Genomic DNA, 18,826 nt, shown 5'->3' with positions numbered 1-18,826 from the left:
ACCTTCACCTATAATCTAAGAGGAACATTACAAAAATTCACTATATACCACCATCATAGACGACCATTCGCGCTTAACTCTGTGTTCATGCTGGGCAACCTAAATATATTTCTGCGGCTATCGGAACACATATTCTACACATGCCATCAATGAATTGCTCGAAAAAACTGTATACATGCCGATCTGGGCGATTTCCGGCAAAAGAGTAGCGTTACAAAAATGTTGCATAATTTGGGCTGGGAAGACTTGGGAGAAAGGAGGCGAGCTTCTCGACTAAGTGGTATGTTCCAAGTTGTCGTGGAGAGATGGCGTGGAATGACATTAGTAGACGAGTAAGTCCCTAGTGGTGTCTTTACAAGTAGGAAAGATCACAATATGAAGATAAAGTTAGAATTCAAGAGGACAAATTGGGGCAAATATTCGTGTATAGGAAGGGGAGCTAGGGATTGGAATAACTTACCAAGGGAGGTGCTCAATACATTTCCTATTTCTTTGCAATCATTTAAGAAAAGGCTAGGAAAACAACAGATAGGGAATCTGCCACCTTGGCGACTGCCCTAAATGCAGATCAGTAGTGATTGCTTGATTCTACGGCGGCTATGACTTCTGTTGAGTGGACGCAGTTAAGCTTTGAATTGAAACATACTGTACAGTAACACGTTTTGCAATGTATGGATTTCACCATAGAATTTGCAATAACAAGAAATTTCATGAACCGTCTCCAGAATGTATTTGTGAATGATTCAAGCTATTTTGTGACAGATATCACGCATTGCAGTGTACAAAGAGGACTCTATCAAATACGCAACTATGCAGTGAGTGATTAACCTTATAGATATTTCGTGCTTTCCATTTGACTGTTATTTTCAATGATGGAAAGAATGCAAGTAAGACAGTTACTTGAGAAATATTTTGCACAATTACGATTACAAATTACTTTTCAAAAAGTAATTATTTTACATAATTTTAATCTTACGGAAATCATGGACTTTTTCTCTTGTAGCTGGAGTAATATAAAAGTTTGCAAGGAAAAGAAATATATTACGTCATTTTGTGTGTGTTTTTTTAGCATAGAGGCATTAACCTTTGTAGAAGAATAAAGGTTGAACATCCCGCTAATAAACAGGCACTACATAGAGCAAACCGCAAAAGAGAACTGCTAACTGCATTCAAATGCATAAAAATTGCATATATAGTGCGTGAATTACATGGTGAAAAATATACAATTTTACAACTAATTGTTAATGTCAAAAATACATGACTCTGATGGGTAGGCAGGAGGCAAACGTGCGCTAAATAGATTTAATACTAAATGGATTGAAAAACTATATTGTGTTGCTGATGAAGGTCGAAGAGTACTCTCCATTATTGATCACCGTATTGCAGGAGACTGGTCACATCCCGTAGGAGAATAATAACTCATCTGTAAATTTACATCTCGCTACTACAGAGACTTCCCCACTGTCCATACTTGGGTTATCTTCAGTCTCTACTGTTCTATTTAATAACTCTCTATCGTGGGTCTGGGTGCTTGCAGCCCATGCATAAACTCCAGTATTCGCATTAAAAGGAACATAAAAACACTTAGCATTATAGGTCTAACTATTTTATTTCTGTACAGAATTTTTATCAGAATGGTTTAAAATGTTTTTATTTATCCTTTTTCTGAAAAATACACGGTTGAACACTTGGAAGATGTATTACTTGTAATGAACTGAAATTAGACATATATCACTTGGCGGAAGTGTCTGTCTTGAATATCTCGTGGAAGGTGGTTCCCTTGTAGCCAACGTTTGCAGGGTTAGAATCGGAGAATGTGATGTACATCCTAAAAAAAGAAGAGATGCATGTGTAAGTTATTTGCTGTTTGAATATAACGCCATATTACTTATCTATGATTTGTTAAAAATGAGGCCATACTTTTCAGTGTCAACTTAGTAAAATGTAACAAAAAACTTTCCAGTCTGTGAAACACACAGCAAATTCAATATAAATTATAACATTATAGACATACCAGTAAAACTACACACTGTTATACAAAGAAAGACATGTTTCATTCTACAAGAACATCCTCAGATTCTATCAAATCACTTAAAACATGATTATATATGAACATTATTGTTTACGTTGCGTAAACTTGTCAATGATAGAGAGTTACGTGATAATATGAACAAGCATTGACAAAAATGAATTTACAGGTATTACCATAATGAAAAAACTTCTGTAGTTATCTAGACTGCCGTTTCTAAGTCCGTTGTCACCAAACAGGAACTCTGAAAAGTGGTGACAAAAGGGGCTCTGGTTAAGACGCAGCAGGTCGTTATGCTACTTAGGTTCCAAAATGGGTAAATAAATAAATAAATAAATAAATAAATAAATAAATAAATAAATAAATGCAATGTAAATGTTAATCTTATACCAGTTGTATAGTATTATTTGAAGTAATTCCACATACTGTATATGAGTTGACTATGTTTGTAAGTACAGGAGATATTATAAGTAGAATTTTGTAAAGAATACAAATTTATTAAAGATGAGCTGTGTGTTTATTAGAAAAAATTGTTAGCGTAAATTGTATAATATTGTATTCTAGCAAAATTCTCTTCTTCTCTTGTTAATTTAAAATTTAGTGCTTGATAATGATGTATTTTAGTGTACCATTTGCCACCGAGGTAGACACCTCATTTACAAATAAAGAGATTTTGATTTGATTTGAACACTATTTCATGACTGTGGTCATTCATCCATATTATATAAAAGTACATTATGACATGAAGAAGGTTAATGACCTTCTCTCCCCTCTGCAGTGATGAAAGAAGAATCCACAACGTTCTACACGCTCCTCCTCTCTTCCCGAGCAGTGTGCTATGCCCAAAACTTTCCATTTCCCTCCCCATGACCACAGAATCTTGACTCAATCTCTCGTCTTGTAAGCCCAAAAACATATCCGTGATTCTATGCTTTGCGTGAGGCGGAGAAAATGTATGAGTGCTAAGTATTTTTTGTTTCTTTACATTTGGTTAAGAAAGTTGTACTTCCTCTTGCCTATTCCATCGTCGCCAAAAACCTACCTGAGTTGGTACATTGTTAAAACATTACCAAGGAAAGAACAACGTAGTTTGCTCCAAATACTAATATTTACAACTAGATCACCGTAGACGATATACGTACTTGTCTTTTGCTATACCAATGTTTTTTTTCCACATGTTGGAACAAGGCAGCTGATAGTTTCTTGTTCTCCTCTACTCCCATTCTGCCAATACAACCGAATCGGAGGATTCCACAAGGCTCTGAACTCGTACCATGCATCATGAGCGTGTCTGGTACCACGACAGCGACACAATACTGGAACAAAAGTGGAAAATATTAATAAAAACTATTCGGTTTTGCAAATAAACAAAAGTTTTGATTCAAATACACAATCAATGAGTAACCACTGATCTACAGTTAGGGCTTTCGTACAGGTGTTATATTCCCCATTGTTGTAACCCAGGTTGAGATTTACAAAACACAACTTTATTATAAGCTTCAAAATGCAAATACACTATTTACACAAATAAAACTGAAATTTAACTTGAAGCAAATGAATTAGGAATCTTGAGAAAGAATCTATCTTTTGTACACTATATACAAGTTTGCAGTATTTACATCCACTACTATCTCGAAAAGATAGTCTTTTTGATATGAAAAGTTGATAGTCGAGAACTATCAGAAGCACTGACATAACTGTCTTTGAAAGTCCTTCCTTGCTGAGTTCATAAAAGCAAGTTCCATGTTGGAAGAATTCTTACTTAGCGAAACCAAGGGAGCTTGCATTAATTAGGGAATATACGGCATGTAACAGTATGACTGGATATGGGCAGCGGAATAAGAGGAGCGGTGGCCAGAGGTGAGACCCCGTACTGCCAGAAATTCAGTCCACCTGGCCGAAGCACATTTTCAAGAGGAGTAGCCTCCGTGCTCGACGTAAGGTGTATTCTGGAGCTGGGCACCGGGGTAAGTGGGGCACTGGACAGGCTGGGAGTTCCTCTTTATAGTACACACACGACGGTCCAGGCACGCGCACTGAGGGCTGCGCGTCGAGGCTAGAATAATGACACACTGGCGCGCGTGTAGCTGGCTGGCGGAGCGAGAAGGGAGCGCCGGACATACAACACCCTCCCCTCCTAAATACGCCGGTACGGCGTGAAACGGCGGCGGCGCTGGCGGCGGCTGCGATGCTGGGCCGGAGCTGCTGATGTCTCTGTTGGATTGTCCGGAGCTGGGACCGGGCGGAGTGGCGCTGGCTCGTCCTGAAAGGAACCCATGGTTATTAAATGGTCTAAAGCTCGTTCAGCAATAGATTTATCTGGCTGAGCAATAGAATCAATAGCTGGACATGGGCGGTAGCGCAGACGTATCTGGTCTTGATGGCGGCAGATACTTTTCTCCGTAGTCTGTATTTCGTAGAGACGATGACCCAAAGATCTGCAGATGACTCCAGGTATCCAGAGTGGGTTGGACCTGAATGTCCGGGTGTAGACCTTGTCGTTGACTGAGAACTTCGTTGGTGAGGTCTGAGACTGGGCCGGAAGAGGCTGCAACAGAGAAAGTAAAGTTCTGTGAGGTCGTCCATGGAGCTTCTGTGCAGGAGTGATATTATCAGCGCCGGCCAGAGTTCTGTAGTTGCTTAAGAGTTGGAGCAATGCTTGGTCTTTAGTTAAGCCTGAAGAGACAGCTTTTTTCATACTTCTCTTAAATGTTTGTACAAAGCGTTCAGCTTCACCATTAGATTGAGGGTGAAAAGGCGGTGCTAGGATATGACGAATGTCATTATATGTACAAAATTTCTTAAAAGCAGTAGCTGTAAATTGAGGTCCGTTGTCCGAAATGAGTACTTGAGGTAAGCCTTCTGTAGTAAATATTTTCTGTAGAGCACGAATGGTAGCTTCGGTCGTAGTAGTTGAATGCATATCCACGACATATGGAAAGTGCGATAGTGAATCGATGACTATTAACCACATGGAATTGAGGAAAGGACCTGCGAAATCGATGTGAACTCGTTCCCATGGAGTAGTAGCAGGAGGCCATGAGACTAGATCAGAAGACGGGGCGTTCTGATTCAGGTGACATTGTTCACAATGACGGATGAGCTTTTCGATGGCGGCATCAATACCGGGCCAGTAGCAGTGTTGACGTGCTAGTTGCTTCGTTCGGGAGATACCCCAATGGCTTTGGTGTAATAATTCGAGAACTTGTTTCCGTAGGCTAAGTGGGAGAACCACTCGGAAGATGGTGCCTGCTTCTAGGAGTACGACTCCAGCACGAGTCGTGAGACGATGCTGTATACGATGATAAGGTGCAAGGTGGGCAGGAAGATTGCTCTGAAGAGGCCAACCGTTGCGGATGTAAGTACGCACAGTAGCAAGTGTACTGTCCTTATCCGTAGCTTTAGCTATGCAGGTAGCATCAATAGGAAAACTGGATACAGTATCTTCAAGTTCTATGTCCAACTGAAGACATTCAGATTCTTGAGAATCGAAGGCAGTATCAGGACCAACTGGTAAGCGTGAGAGGGCATCAGCATTACAATGCTGGGATGTGGCTCGATAGACAATCTGATAGGAATAATCAGAAAAGAACATGGACCATCTTTGAAGCTTTCTGAGGGAATTCTCAGGGATTTTATTACCAGGATGGAATAAGTGTACGAGAGGCTTATGATCAGTAATGATCAGGAAATGGTTGCCATAGAGATATTCATTGAAACGGCGAATACCAAAGATGATGGCTAAAGCTTCTTTCTCTATCTGGGAGTATCGACGTTGATGGTCATTAAGTGTTTTCGAAGCGAAGGCGATGGGGCGTTCCTGTCCATGACGATCCTTCTGGGAGAGAACGGCACCTACACCGTAGTCTGAAGCGTCAGTAGCTAGCGTGATGAGCTTGTCGGGCTGAAAATGAGTGAGTTGTATAGCTTGGATTAAGGCGTTGTTGATGGTGTTCCATGCCTGTTGGCATTGCGGAGTCCGTTGAAATTTAACACCTTTTTTACGTAGAGCGTTTAATGGAGCTGCCACTGTAGCGAAGCGGGGAATGAACTTATTATAGTAGTTGGCTTTGCCTATGAATGACAGGAGCTGCTTGAGGTTCTGAGGTGGTGGCATGTTGACGATAGCTGAGACATTCTGTGCACTAGGGCGAATTCCAGTCTTATCAAGTATATGTCCTAGGTAGTGAACTTGAGGCTGAAAGAATGTACATTTAGCGAGATTCGCTCGTAGGCCATTGTCTTTCAATTTCTGTAGAAGGAGGCGTAGATTGTTTAGATGTTCCTGATGATCTTTTCCAGTAACAATAATATCATCTAGGTAGTTAGCACAACCGGGAATGGAGGCAGTGAGGTGAGCTAAATAGCGCTGAAAAATAGCCGCTGAGGATGAAACACCGAATGGGAGCCGCTGGAGCTGGAGCAGTCCGAGAGGAGTGTTGAGTGTGAGAAATTTCTTAGAGTCTTCATCTAAAAGTAGCTGGAGATATGCTTCTTTAAGATCAACTCGAGAGAAGAATTGTCCACCAGCGAGACGACGGAATAAGTCTTCTGGACGTGGAATAGGAAAGATATCTGTGTCGAGTTGTGCGTTGACTGTAGATCGAAAATCGCCACAAAGTCGAACATTACCATCAGGTTTCTTGATTACCACTAGTGGAGTAGCCCATTGACTAGAAGTAACTGGTACCACAATGCCAGTTTGTATCCATCTTTCTAATTCTTTCGTGACCGGGTCTTGAAGTGCTAGGGGTACTGGACGTGCTTTGAGGAAGCGAGGCTTAGCTCCGGATTTCAGCTGTATGTGAGCTGTATAGTCTTTTGCTGTTCCGAGCTGAGAGTCGAAGACTTCAGGAAACTGCTTTAGGAGATCGGTAACGTCAGAAGTAGGATGCAATGTAGATACAACGTTAATGTTGTCATGTATCTGGAAACCAAATAAGTTAAAGAGATCCATGCCCATAATGTTGGATGCAGTGTAGTTGTTAACTACGAGAAGAGGAATGGCCTTCTGAATTCCTTTATAACTAGCCTTAAGCTGGATTTGACCTTTAATGTCAATTTTCCTTTTGTTAAACGTCACAAGCTGGATGTCAGCTGGAGAGCATGAAGGGGAACCTAAGTCGTGGTAGGTAGCCAGGTTAATAATAGAGACAGGTGATCCAGTGTCTAATTGAAAATTGACAGATCGAGTAGAGAATGCGAGAGGAACGATGATCTTGTGAGAATTCTTTGTGGGAAGAATAAGATTGATCTGATCAACTTCCATGTCTTGGCGGGGCTGTATATGCTTCGGGCGTGCGGCAGGAGTCTTAGCAGGGCGGAACGAACTCCGACAGACAGTCTTAATGTGTCCAAGTTTATTACATCGTTCACAAGTGGCTTTGAAACAACGACAGTCACGACGTTCATGATGCTTGAAACAGCCTCGGCAGGAAGGCAGGAGTTTCGAGGTGCTTTTAGAATTGGGCTTCCTTGTAGCATTACGAGAGGGAACCTGGCGAGAATGCTTGGTAGAGAGCGCCTTATCTGGGCGGTTCACTGTAGTAGAGGACTTGCGGGCCTGAGTCGAGACTTGAGCAACGTCGTGTGGAGAAGCTATGGTTGCGGCAGTCTTGGTAGTAAGCTCATAAACCGTAGCAATACGCTGGACGTCTTCTAAAGAAGGGTTACTCTGCTTGACAGCGTCAAAACGTATCTTGTCCTCAGGAGTATGTAAAATTACCATGTCCCGAATGAGAGAATCAGTGTAGGGTGAACCACAACCGTCCTTGGAGCATATGAACTGGCAGGGTTTAGCTAGACCACGCAATTCAGTTATCCATTCAGTATGTGTCTGATGGGGTTGCTTTCTGCTCTGAAAAAATTTATAGCGAGCAGCCACTATGTGAGGAGCTTTGGCATAATGTTCAGTGAGACGGGCCAGGAGCTGTGCAAATGGTACCTCAGAAAGGGTTTCTTCTGGACCTAATTTACGTAGTAATTCACACGTAGCATTGCCAACGGAACTAAGAAATAGTGCTCGGCGGCGTTGATCATCTGTGACAGAATGGCAGATGAAATGCTGTTGTAAGCGTGCTAAATAAACTGACCATTCTTCCTTAGCCGGATCAAAAGCAGAGAACGGAGGAATAGCTGATGGCTGTGTAGAGACCGAAATAGCTTGGATAGCCTGAATTAATGCTGCCTGTTGTTGTTGCATAAACTGTTGTTGTTGCTGCTGTAAGGCTTGGAATACCGTAGCGAGTTGCTCAGCTGTAGCCATTGCGAGATGCGTGCAATAAAGAGCAAGGAGAGCTGTGTGTCAGAACTGGTTGTAGGCGCGACCTGGGCCGGTATATGCTGGGAGTGAGAGAGAGAGCAAGCAAACACGCTGGAGCGTGCCACACAGGTGGAGCGCTCGACAGAGAGCTGTGGAATGTCTGTTGAGTGGGCGACACACTGAGCACTGATTGACTTCGTCGCCAATGTCTAAGTGTATGAGGGCACTGAGTTTGCTGTACCGCGGTGTGAAGGAGTGGATGAATTGCAAGTTATTAGCCTGTCGCCACAGAGTTGGTGACTTGGGCCGATGAAGTGGAGTGTTTGTTGCGTTCGTTTTTTTTTTTTTTTTTTACCTCGTCGCCATAGAGTTGTGTTGTAACCCAGGTTGAGATTTACAAAACACAACTTTATTATAAGCTTCAAAATGCAAATACACTATTTACACAAATAAAACTGAAATTTAACTTGAAGCAAATGAATTAGGAATCTTGAGAAAGAATCTATCTTTTGTACACTATATACAAGTTTGCAGTATTTACATACACTACTATCTCGAAAAGATAGTCTTTTTGATATGAAAAGTTGATAGTCGAGAACTATCAGAAGCACTGACATAACTGTCTTTGAAAGTCCTTCCTTGCTGAGTTCATAAAAGCAAGTTCCATGTTGGAAGAATTCTTACTTAGCGAAACCAAGGGAGCTTGCATTAATTAGGGAATATACGGCATGTAACAGTATGACTGGATATGGGCAGCGGAATAAGAGGAGCGGTGGCCAGAGGTGAGACCTCGTACTGCCAGAAATTCAGTCCACCTGGCCGAAGCACATTTTCAAGAGGAGTAGCTTCCGTGCTCGACGTAAGGTGTATTCTGGAGCTGGGCACCGGGGTAAGTGGGGCACTGGACAGGCTGGGAGTTCCTCTTTATAGTACACACACGACGGTCCAGGCACGCGCACTGAGGGCTGCGCGTCGAGGCTAGAATAATGACACACTGGCGCGCGTGTAGCTGGCTGGCGGAGCGAGAAGGGAGCGCCGGACATACAACACCCATCAGTCGATTACCCAGCCGATCCTTAAATGATTTCAAAGAAGTTGGAAATTTATCGAGCATTTCCCTTGGTAAATAATTCCAATCCTTATTTACTCTTCCTATAAACAAATATTTGCCCAATTTTGTCCTCTTGAATTTTTACTTTTTCTTTATATTATGATATTTCCCACATTTAAAAACTCCATTCAACCTTACTTGTATACTTATTTCATTCCACGCCATCTCTCCACCGATAGCTCGGAACATATCATTAAGCGGAGTAGCTCACCTCCTTACTCCCAAATTTTTCCAGCTCAAAGTTTGCAGCACCACTCCTTTGTCAGATGTGACCCAGAACAAATCTTGTTGCCTACCTTTGTACCTTTTCCAGTTCTCGTATCTAGTAATCCTCGTGAGGGTTCCATACGCTGGAACCATACTCTAATTGGGGTATTAACAGACACTTATATGCCGTCCGCTTTACACAGGATAAATCGCAACATGTTTTCTCTTCTAGGTGGAAGTTTAAATTATAAGATGGCCAACCCAAACTGTGATTCTTTTATTTACTTTTTACATCATACTGTTCATCTTCTTAAGTCTGTCAGAATTAATTGGTTAAATCTGTGTGATGCAGTTAAAACCTTCTTCTATTCCAAATTTGATCCTATCGTTAGTCATGGTTGTTCAGTTTTTAAAGCCAAGTTTTCAGTGTTGAGAAAATTAGTCCAAGAAGTTAGTGAAGTGTGCCTCTAGACTTACTGTAAGTACAAAGCAGTGTTTCCATCAGTCATAGAGAGAGAGGCAGAACATGGGTCCTGCTTGCAATATTTTTTGTAACGAGACAATTACAGCAGTCCCTACAAGGAACTATTCTGAAGTAGAATATTTTTTTAACTTGATGGAGGAAATTTATGACCATGAGACCAAGGCAAAAAAAGAAAAGAAAAAAAAGAAAAGAAAAGAAAAGAAAATAAAAGGAAAGAAAAGAAAAGAAAAGAAGTGGATGCTTTTCCATTCACATCAAGAGATTACATCAGATTACAGTTTCTTGGAGAATTTGTGAACAGGTTGACGACATGGTTTAATCAAGACCAACTACAATATTACTACATCAAACCGTAACCCAGAAGAAACATGGCGTACATCGGTGGGCGAAATGAGAGGTTATGGGGAATATTAAGCGCGTTTATTCTGAGTCACCTAAAAAACATCACAAGCCGAACGTCATAAAATGCAACTAATTAACTCAAAATATGAGTAATTATACATCAGAACAACGTTATCATGTGATTCTACTGTAAATCTAATTGTAATTTGAGTGGAAAAATAACGAGGGGAGAATTATTTTATCAACGTCAGGTTGAAACGCACAAACTACAAAATTATTGCGCATAATGAAACTCCTGACAGCAAATAAGATAAATAGATGTCAACGAATAACAGTATTTGCCTTACAGAAATACCGTACAACACCATCAGTAACTACAGCTCATTATGCAAATCATGGAAACAAATGCATTTCTGTAACAAAATTTCAACTCTCCAAAAGCCACCCGAATTGTCGAGTAGGTGCAGTGATATTTTGCATGATGCTCTTGAACATCTAAAGCACTAGTTACTGTAAAACTCCCCCTAATTGTTGGCACATAATCCTCTTGCAATTTATTAAAAAGAAAGAAGGTAACCAATCCTTATTTCAACTCGCGAGGAATGGGGTTAGATTTCGTTTACGTACCCCCGTTGTACAGCATTAAATATTATTCAATGCCGACAGTGCCGGATGCGAGCTCACAGCTGCGCGCTCCTAACCGCACGGCCAACTCACCCGGTCGCTTTTATTTTAATAGGCTACCCACTACTCATACCGCACTCTGTGTGGTGGTTGTGGTCTGTCTGTCATGTATGTTTTTTGCAGTGGCGTACACTGCTGGGGTAAAGAACTTTGTATTAACATTTTCTACTTATTCCTTAGAACGCTTTTTATAATGTTTAAAAAATTGCGAACATCTAAGCCAAGCGAAGTACAGCTGTCTCGACAGTCCGCTCGCACTACCGCAATTCAGATTCTCCAGCGAGCTGGGTTTCCTTGCCGGCGCAAAAGAAAGCCACCCCCAGCGAAATTTAAGATCGCTTGGATGACGCATGCACTTGAAGCTTCCTCGAGGCGGAGCTGTGCTCCCTCCCCCCACAGCAATTTACGGCGACAGGCCACCTAGCTTAGGTAAGGGGTGTTAGTTTTAATACTTGACACTCGAAGTCTTCAGCGCCACACACTAGAGACTGCAAGAAAAATATCAACATCTTAACAGTACAGCCACTTGCTAATTAAAATAGAGCCAGTATATGAAATCAATTGTAATACAGAAGAATATATTTTAGTCTTGGGTTTCGGCATGTATACAGTTTTTTCGAGCAATTCATTGATGGCACGTGTAGAGTATGTGTTCCGATAGCCGCAGAAAAATATTTAGGTTGCCTAGTATGAACACAGAGTTAAGCGCGAATGGTTGTCTGTGATGGTGGTATATAGTGAATTTTTGTAGTGTTCCTGGATTATAGGTGAAGATTTCATGAGTTCTGTGGCATTCTTCATGAATATAACGTCTGTTATACGTCGTGACAAATATTTCCCCTCGTTTGTCGTTGATGCGCGTACATTCAGTACGCGAGTGGAACTATAAAACTTCAATAGCGGTAAAATACCAGTTAAATTTTGCTGATTAGTTTAGATTAGGCTTTTTAAGTAAAAAGCAAATAGTTATTCCCAGTGTATTTTTGTGAAAATCATGACTGTATTATCACGAAGCTTCACCGGATGAAAGTGTAAGTACATTGTTTAAAATCTGCTATAGAGTAAGTTATGATGGTGTCGCACTGCCGTGAATATCAACTTGGAAGTATATGCGAGCCTGTGATTGAAAATATTCTTGAAAGATCTTTTTCAGGTAGACCTTTCCACGAAAAATGCAGCCTTATAAAATGGTAAGGTTGACTTTAGAGAGTGTAGAGGGGCTACGATTGGTTATATTTAAAAAAAAAACCTATTTTTTGCAGCTACGGCAATGAATATGTTCACCTCACGCCACTGGTTATTTGTGCCATGATCTTGGCACCCTGCTACCTAACGAAACAATAAACTGAAATAAACAACATGTTATTGAGCAATACTTACCAGTTCACTTCCTGTATGCACTTAAAATCTATGAGAGATGTACTGTAGATCCAGTATACCACCCGACAAGTAGAAACGGCGTACTTTTATTCTCTCTGAAATAATTAAGAAATACTCTGACAATCCTTACGTATTTCTTACGAGAGTTGAAGTCTAACGTTTAGCGCCACCGGCGAGAAAAAGTAGACTAACGCTGCTCGAAAATGTTATGTTGCTATGGCAACAATAACAGAGATGCCACATTTAAGAATGCTATCGCCACGTGGGTTGGCGTGTTCGCAGTCACTTTTGTGATATTATTCGGAGTGGTACTGTGTTAGTTGTTGCTGCTTTATGTAATTACTGACATGTTTGTTTTCTGAATATTATTTTCGTTATTTTCTTTTTTGTAAGTTAATCGGTGGCTAGTTGTACAGTTCTATTCTCTATTTGATATGTACATTTGTTGAGGTTATAGTCATATTGGTGAATATGAAATCTACTTAGTATTTATTGGCAATGACGTGTTCTGTTATAAATGCCGGAATTATTAACACGAGCTTAGGGACGGGTCAAAGTTTATTGAATTGCATTAGGCCAACATAGTTGATTAAATATTCAGCCTGTACGAAAGAGTGATATGCTGCAGATTTAGGTAACTATGACAACGCAGCGTTTTTCGTAGTTACTGCTTTCGCCGCTCTCCTGCCAGACTTCAACTCTCGTGGGCCCAGCTGTAAATGCGGTCATAGTTCTGAATCATTATATTGATATCATTCGGTTTTACGGTGCAATGGATAAAATGATATACCGTAGTTTAACATCGACATTAAGGAGAAATAAAATAACGCTAGTTTTGGCTTTAACATATAAATTACCCATGCCATAGTATATACCTACCGCAGTATATTTTCAAATAATTATTTATTATCGTGTAGTCGTGTAAGGAGTGCCAGGACCTAGGGGATGTTTTCATTCAAGGGAAGGGGCGGGCCACCTAGAAGGTAACGTCTTCTCTCTGGCCAGGTGGAGTGTCAATATGTCGAACGTACGTGTTGTTCGGTGCATTGTCTTGAAAGACAACATTTTAAGAGAATGGGACTTAGGCGAAGTAGTGTTAGATAATATACATTACTATTGTGCATACGGTTCTTCGGTATTGTATATAAAGGTATATCCTTTAATTAGTTGCCAATGTTGCCAACAGTGCATGTGCCGGTCGTTCATTCGTTCTATTCAGAGCCATCTACAGTTAAAGCCGGAAGGTGCTCTTGGCAACGCTGTATCTATCTGTCAAGCGGAGGCCGAGAGAAAAGGGGACGTGTCCGATTTTGAATTACTTCACCCATATTCACTACATTTAGACCAACACGATGATTGTGATAAATGCACTCTCTTCGTAAAATGGTACTAAGAAACACACTCGCCAGTAAATGAGTAGTATAATTGGACAGTTCTGGCGCCTCCGCCGCATCCTCCGCCGCCCGCCTCCTCCGCCGCCTCCTCCGCCGCCGCCTCCTCCGCCGCCGCCCGCGGGAAATTTGAATTTTGGCGGGAAATTTGAATTTTGGCGGGAGATTTGAATTTGTAAACAAAGCCACGTGCTTTTTGACAGCTGTCATCGACAACAACGCATCGCTAACCTCACTGCTGCCATCTTGACGGGCCTAAACCTCACTAGTGCCAACTTAACCTCACTAGCATGAGGTAAACAAAGCCACGTGTTTTTTGACAGCCACGTGCTTTTTGACAGACAACAACGCATCGCTAACCTCAGTACTGCCATCTTGACGGGCCTAAACCTTAGTGGTACCAACTTAACCTCACTAGCGCGAGGTAAACAAAGCCACGTGCTTTTTGACAGCCACGTGCTTTTTGACAGATTTGTAAACAAAGCCACGTGCTTTTTGACAGACAACAACGCATCGCTAACCTCAGTACTGCCATCTTGACGGGCCTAAACCTTAGTGGTACCAACTTAACCTAACTAGCGCGAGGTAAACAAAGCCACGTGTTTTTTTGACAGCCATGTGCTTTTTGACAGATTTGTAAACAAAGCCACGTGCTTTTTGACAGCTGTCATCGACAACAACGCATCGCTAACCTCAGTACTGCCATCTTGACGGGCCTAAACCTCAGTAGTGCCAACTTAACCTAACTAGCGCGAGGTAAACAAAGCCACGTGCTTTTTTGACAGCTGTCATCCGCCATCTTTAAACCACAGAGCACTGTGCTGCCCTCTTGCGTCACCTGTCATCGGCATTGCTGCCATCTTGACGGGCCTAAACCTTAGTGCTACCAACTTAACCTCACTAGCTCGAGATAAACAAATCCACGTGCTTTTTGACAGCCACGTGCTTTTTTGATAGCTGTCATCCGCCATCTTTAATCTATAGAGCACAGTGCTGCCCTCTTTAGCTACTTACCTTTGAAATGTGGTGGCGGATAATTTGAAAAATGCTTTTCGACAAGCAGCCATCTTTAATCCAGAGAGAACAGTGCTGCCCTCTATGTGGTGACGGCAAATTGAAAAATTCCACGTGCTCTTGTTTGAAAACAAACTCACGTGCTTTTTTGACAGCTGTCATCTGCCATCTTTAATCTATAGAGCACAGTGCTGCCCTCTATGTGGTGGCGGTAAATTCCACGTGCTCTTGTTTGGAAACAAAGCCATGTGCTTTTTTGACAGCTGTCATCCGCCATCTTTAATCAACAGAGCACCGTGCTGCTATCATGCGGGCAATTTCATCACCTATCACCCGCCATCTTTAATCTACAGAACACCGTGCTGCCCTCTTTATGGCTACTACCTTAAGCATGTAGTAGCGGGCAATTTGAAAAGTTCTGTTAGCTATCATCCACCATCTTTGAGCACCGTGCTGCCATCTTTAGCTAGATACCTTTGAAATGTGGTGGCGGCAAATTGAAAAATTCCACGTGCTCTTGTTTGGAAACAAACTCACGTGCTTTTTTGACAGCTACCATCCGCCATCATTAATCAACAGAGCATAGTGCTGCCCTCTTTAGTTTGAAATGTGGTGGCGGTAAATTCCACGTGCTCTTGTTTGGTAAACATAGCCACGTGCTTTTTTGATAGCTGTCATCCACCATCTTTAATCTATAGAGCACAGTGCTGCCCTCTTTATCGTAGTAGATGTAAATTCGTCACAGCTGTCATCCGCAGTGCTGCCATCTTAATGGGCTTAAACCTTAGTGCTACCAACTTAACCTCACTAGCGTGAGATAAACAAATCCACGTGCTTTTTTGACAGCTGTCATCCACCATCTTTAATCTATAGAGCACAGTGGTGCCCTCTTTAGCTACTTACCTTTGAAATGTGGTGGCGGATAATTTGAAAAATGCTTTTTGATAGCGGCCATCCTTGAGCACCGTGCTACCCTCTTTTGTGGTGGCAGGCAATTCCACGTGACAGCAGCCATCTTTAATCATGAGAGCACCGTGCTGCCCTCTATGTGGTGGCGGCAATTTGAAAAATTCTACATGCCCTTGTTCGGAAACAAACTCACGTGCTTTTTTCTGACAGCTGTCATCCGCCATCTTGCATCACAAACCTCAGTGCTGCGCTCTTTAGCTAGATACCTTTGAAATGTGGTGGCGGCAATTTGAAAAAATCTATGTGCTCTTGTTTAGTAAACAAAGCCACGTGCTTTTTATGACAGCTGTCATCCACCATCTTTAATCAATAGAGCACTGTGCTGCTATCATGCGGGCAATTTCATCACCTGTCATCCACCATCTTTAATCTACAGAGGACCGTGCTGTCCTCTATGTAGTAGCGGGCAATTTGAAAAGTTCTGTTAGCCGTCATCCGCCATCTTTAATCAAGAGAGCACCGTGCTGCCATCTATGTGGTGGCAGCAAATTCCATGTGCTCTTGTTTAGTAAACAAACTCACGCGCTTTTTTGTCAGCTGTCATCCGCCATCTTACATCGCAAACCTCAGTGCTACACTCTATGTGGTGGCGGATAATTTAAAAAGAAAAATTCTACATCAGTCCTCTCTCGACGCTAATTGCACAAGATGGTGACTATACATGACTCCTTAAAGGTGCTTATGCAAGATGATCGCTATACATAGACGCCCTTGGGATGCTTGCGCAAGATGGCGGTTATACATGGCTCCTTTTGAAATATGGTGGCGGATAATTTAAAAAGAAAAATTCTACATCAGCTATCTCTCGACGCTAATTGCACAAGATGGTGGCTATACATGACTCCTTAAAGGTGCTTATGCAAGATAACCGCTATACATAGACTCCCTTGGGATGCTTGCGCAAGATGGCGGTTATACATGGCTCCTTATGAGACGCCCTAGAGATGTTTGCGCAAGATGGCGGTTGCTCTTATGAGGTGGCTTAAGGGTCCTTGCACAAGATGACTAGAGACGCCCCTAAGGATGCTTGCGCAAGATGGCGGACACAAGATGGCGGCTATACACAACTCCTTTTGAGACGCTTTAAGGGTGCTTGCGCAAGATGGCTGCTGCTCTTAGCTTAGAGGCTAACGTGTCATGCTAGTTCGATTCATTAAATTTGGGGCTTAAATGCAAAATGTTAAATATCTCGAAAGCAGTGCATCGTAGAGCAAAACGGACAAAATTTTTCTGACCAATGATTTAACAGCTGCTGTTATGCATGCGGTGGAGGGCAATTTGAAATTCTATGTGCTTAATCAACAGAGCACCCTGCTGCCCTCTTTAGCTGAAATGTGGTGGTGGATAATTTGAAAAATTCTTTTGACAGCTATCATCTTTAAAACAATGGCGACTATACATAGGCTGTTAAGGCCTTATCATGCTCCTCCTCCTCCTCCTCCCCCTCCTCCTCCTCCTCCTTCTCTACCTCCTCCTCCGCCTCTTATGTCAAGGCATAGCTTTATATCGAACAAGTTTAAACCTGCATCGCGAAGGCAAGCGTGTGCAGCGATAACATTATTGTGCATGTTTAGACTTTCGGAACATAAGAAGAGTAGAATCAAACGCTGTACTCGATACGACATGTGATCAGAACATTGATTGATGCGTTCAGAAAACAAAATAAGTGATCAAGACTAGAATCGAACACTGTGCTCAATACATCATGTGTTTAGAATATGTCATGGGATACCCTTGTTCTAAGAAGATCAGATTGAAACATAACAAGACTAGAATAGAACACTGTAATCGATGTTGTTAACTTCAACATGTGATCAGAACATTGATTGATGTGTTCAGAACACAAAATAAGTGATCATGACTAGAATCGAACACTGTACTCGATACAACATGTGATCAGAACATTGATCGATGTGTTCAGAACACAAAATAAGTGATCAAGACTAGAATCGAACACTGTACTCAATACAACATGTGTTTAGAACATGTTAGGGGGTACCACAACCTCATCGATCGCTATCAGCAAGAACGCTTGTACTTTGTTAAGTGTAGAAAATTAATCTTTATTGGTAAATGGTTTTATGTTCAGAACAAGGAATGGAACCTAGGGGTTACGTCTTACCTAATAAAATCCCTGAGGTGCGATGAGTTACGTTTTTTCGAACTAGTGTTTGGAACACTGAACTTTTCAAGATGGCAAGAGTGAGGTTAGCAATGTTCTGTTGTTGGATTTTAAATTCCGCGCTATAACATGCGTAAGGTGGTAGCCTTGAGGTTTACCGCCGTAAAGATGGTAAGAGTGAGGTTAGCAATGTTCCGTTGTTGGATTTTAAATTCCTCCGCTCTAACATGCATAAGGTGGCAGCCTTGAGGTTTACCGCCGTAAAGATGGCAGCAGTGAGGTTAGCGACGCTCTATTGTCCTCCAAAGTGAGGTTAGGGTTCGTCAAGAAGACAGCTGTCAGAAAAAAGCACGTGGCTATGTTTACCAAACAAGAGCACGTGGCCGTGACGTCACGGTCACGTAATCAATCCTTAGCTCGACGTCGTTAAGAGCAGCATTAGGATGAGCTATGCTTAAAAGTCTTGGGAACAGAGCAGCAGTATGAATTGTCTTGTTTCAAAGCGTGTACACATCACCTATCGATTTTACATGCATCGACCATCGAACTAAACTTCATCCGCTAGATCGTGCTGCAATCTTAGCATAACCTATACCCATGCTATCTTAGCATAACTAAGACGCATGAACTTAAAGTACAAAGAATAGCTATGTCTCAAAGCGTGTACACATTACCTATCGATTTTGCAAGCATTGACTCTCGTACTAAACTTCTTCCACTAGATTGTGCTGCTATCTTAGCATAACCTATACGCATGACCTTAAGGTACAAAGAATAGCCATGTTTCAAAGCGTGTACACATTAACTATCGACTTTGCATACAACAAATAT

General features: G+C 41.8%; 1 protein-coding gene across 1 annotated transcript in view; it reads right to left on the bottom strand.

Moving 5' to 3' along the window:
* Positions 1 to 1,635: 1,635 nt before the first annotated feature.
* The window catches only part of LOC136886202 (macrophage migration inhibitory factor), a 30,739-nt gene continuing 13,548 nt past the window's right edge, over positions 1,636 to 18,826 (bottom strand). Inside the window, 3 exon segments of the mRNA XM_067158935.2 lie at positions 1,636 to 1,828; positions 3,172 to 3,197; positions 3,199 to 3,345. Coding sequence (XP_067015036.1) covers positions 1,732 to 1,828; positions 3,172 to 3,197; positions 3,199 to 3,345 — 270 coding nt within the window. The 3' untranslated portion in view covers positions 1,636 to 1,731.

The sequence above is a fragment of the Anabrus simplex genome, chromosome X, assembly GCF_040414725.1.
Source record: "Anabrus simplex isolate iqAnaSimp1 chromosome X, ASM4041472v1, whole genome shotgun sequence".
NCBI classification, from domain to species: domain Eukaryota; kingdom Metazoa; phylum Arthropoda; class Insecta; order Orthoptera; family Tettigoniidae; genus Anabrus; species Anabrus simplex.
The sequence above is the reverse complement of the archived record's forward strand: the minus strand, read 5'-3'. Positions and strand labels throughout refer to the sequence as shown.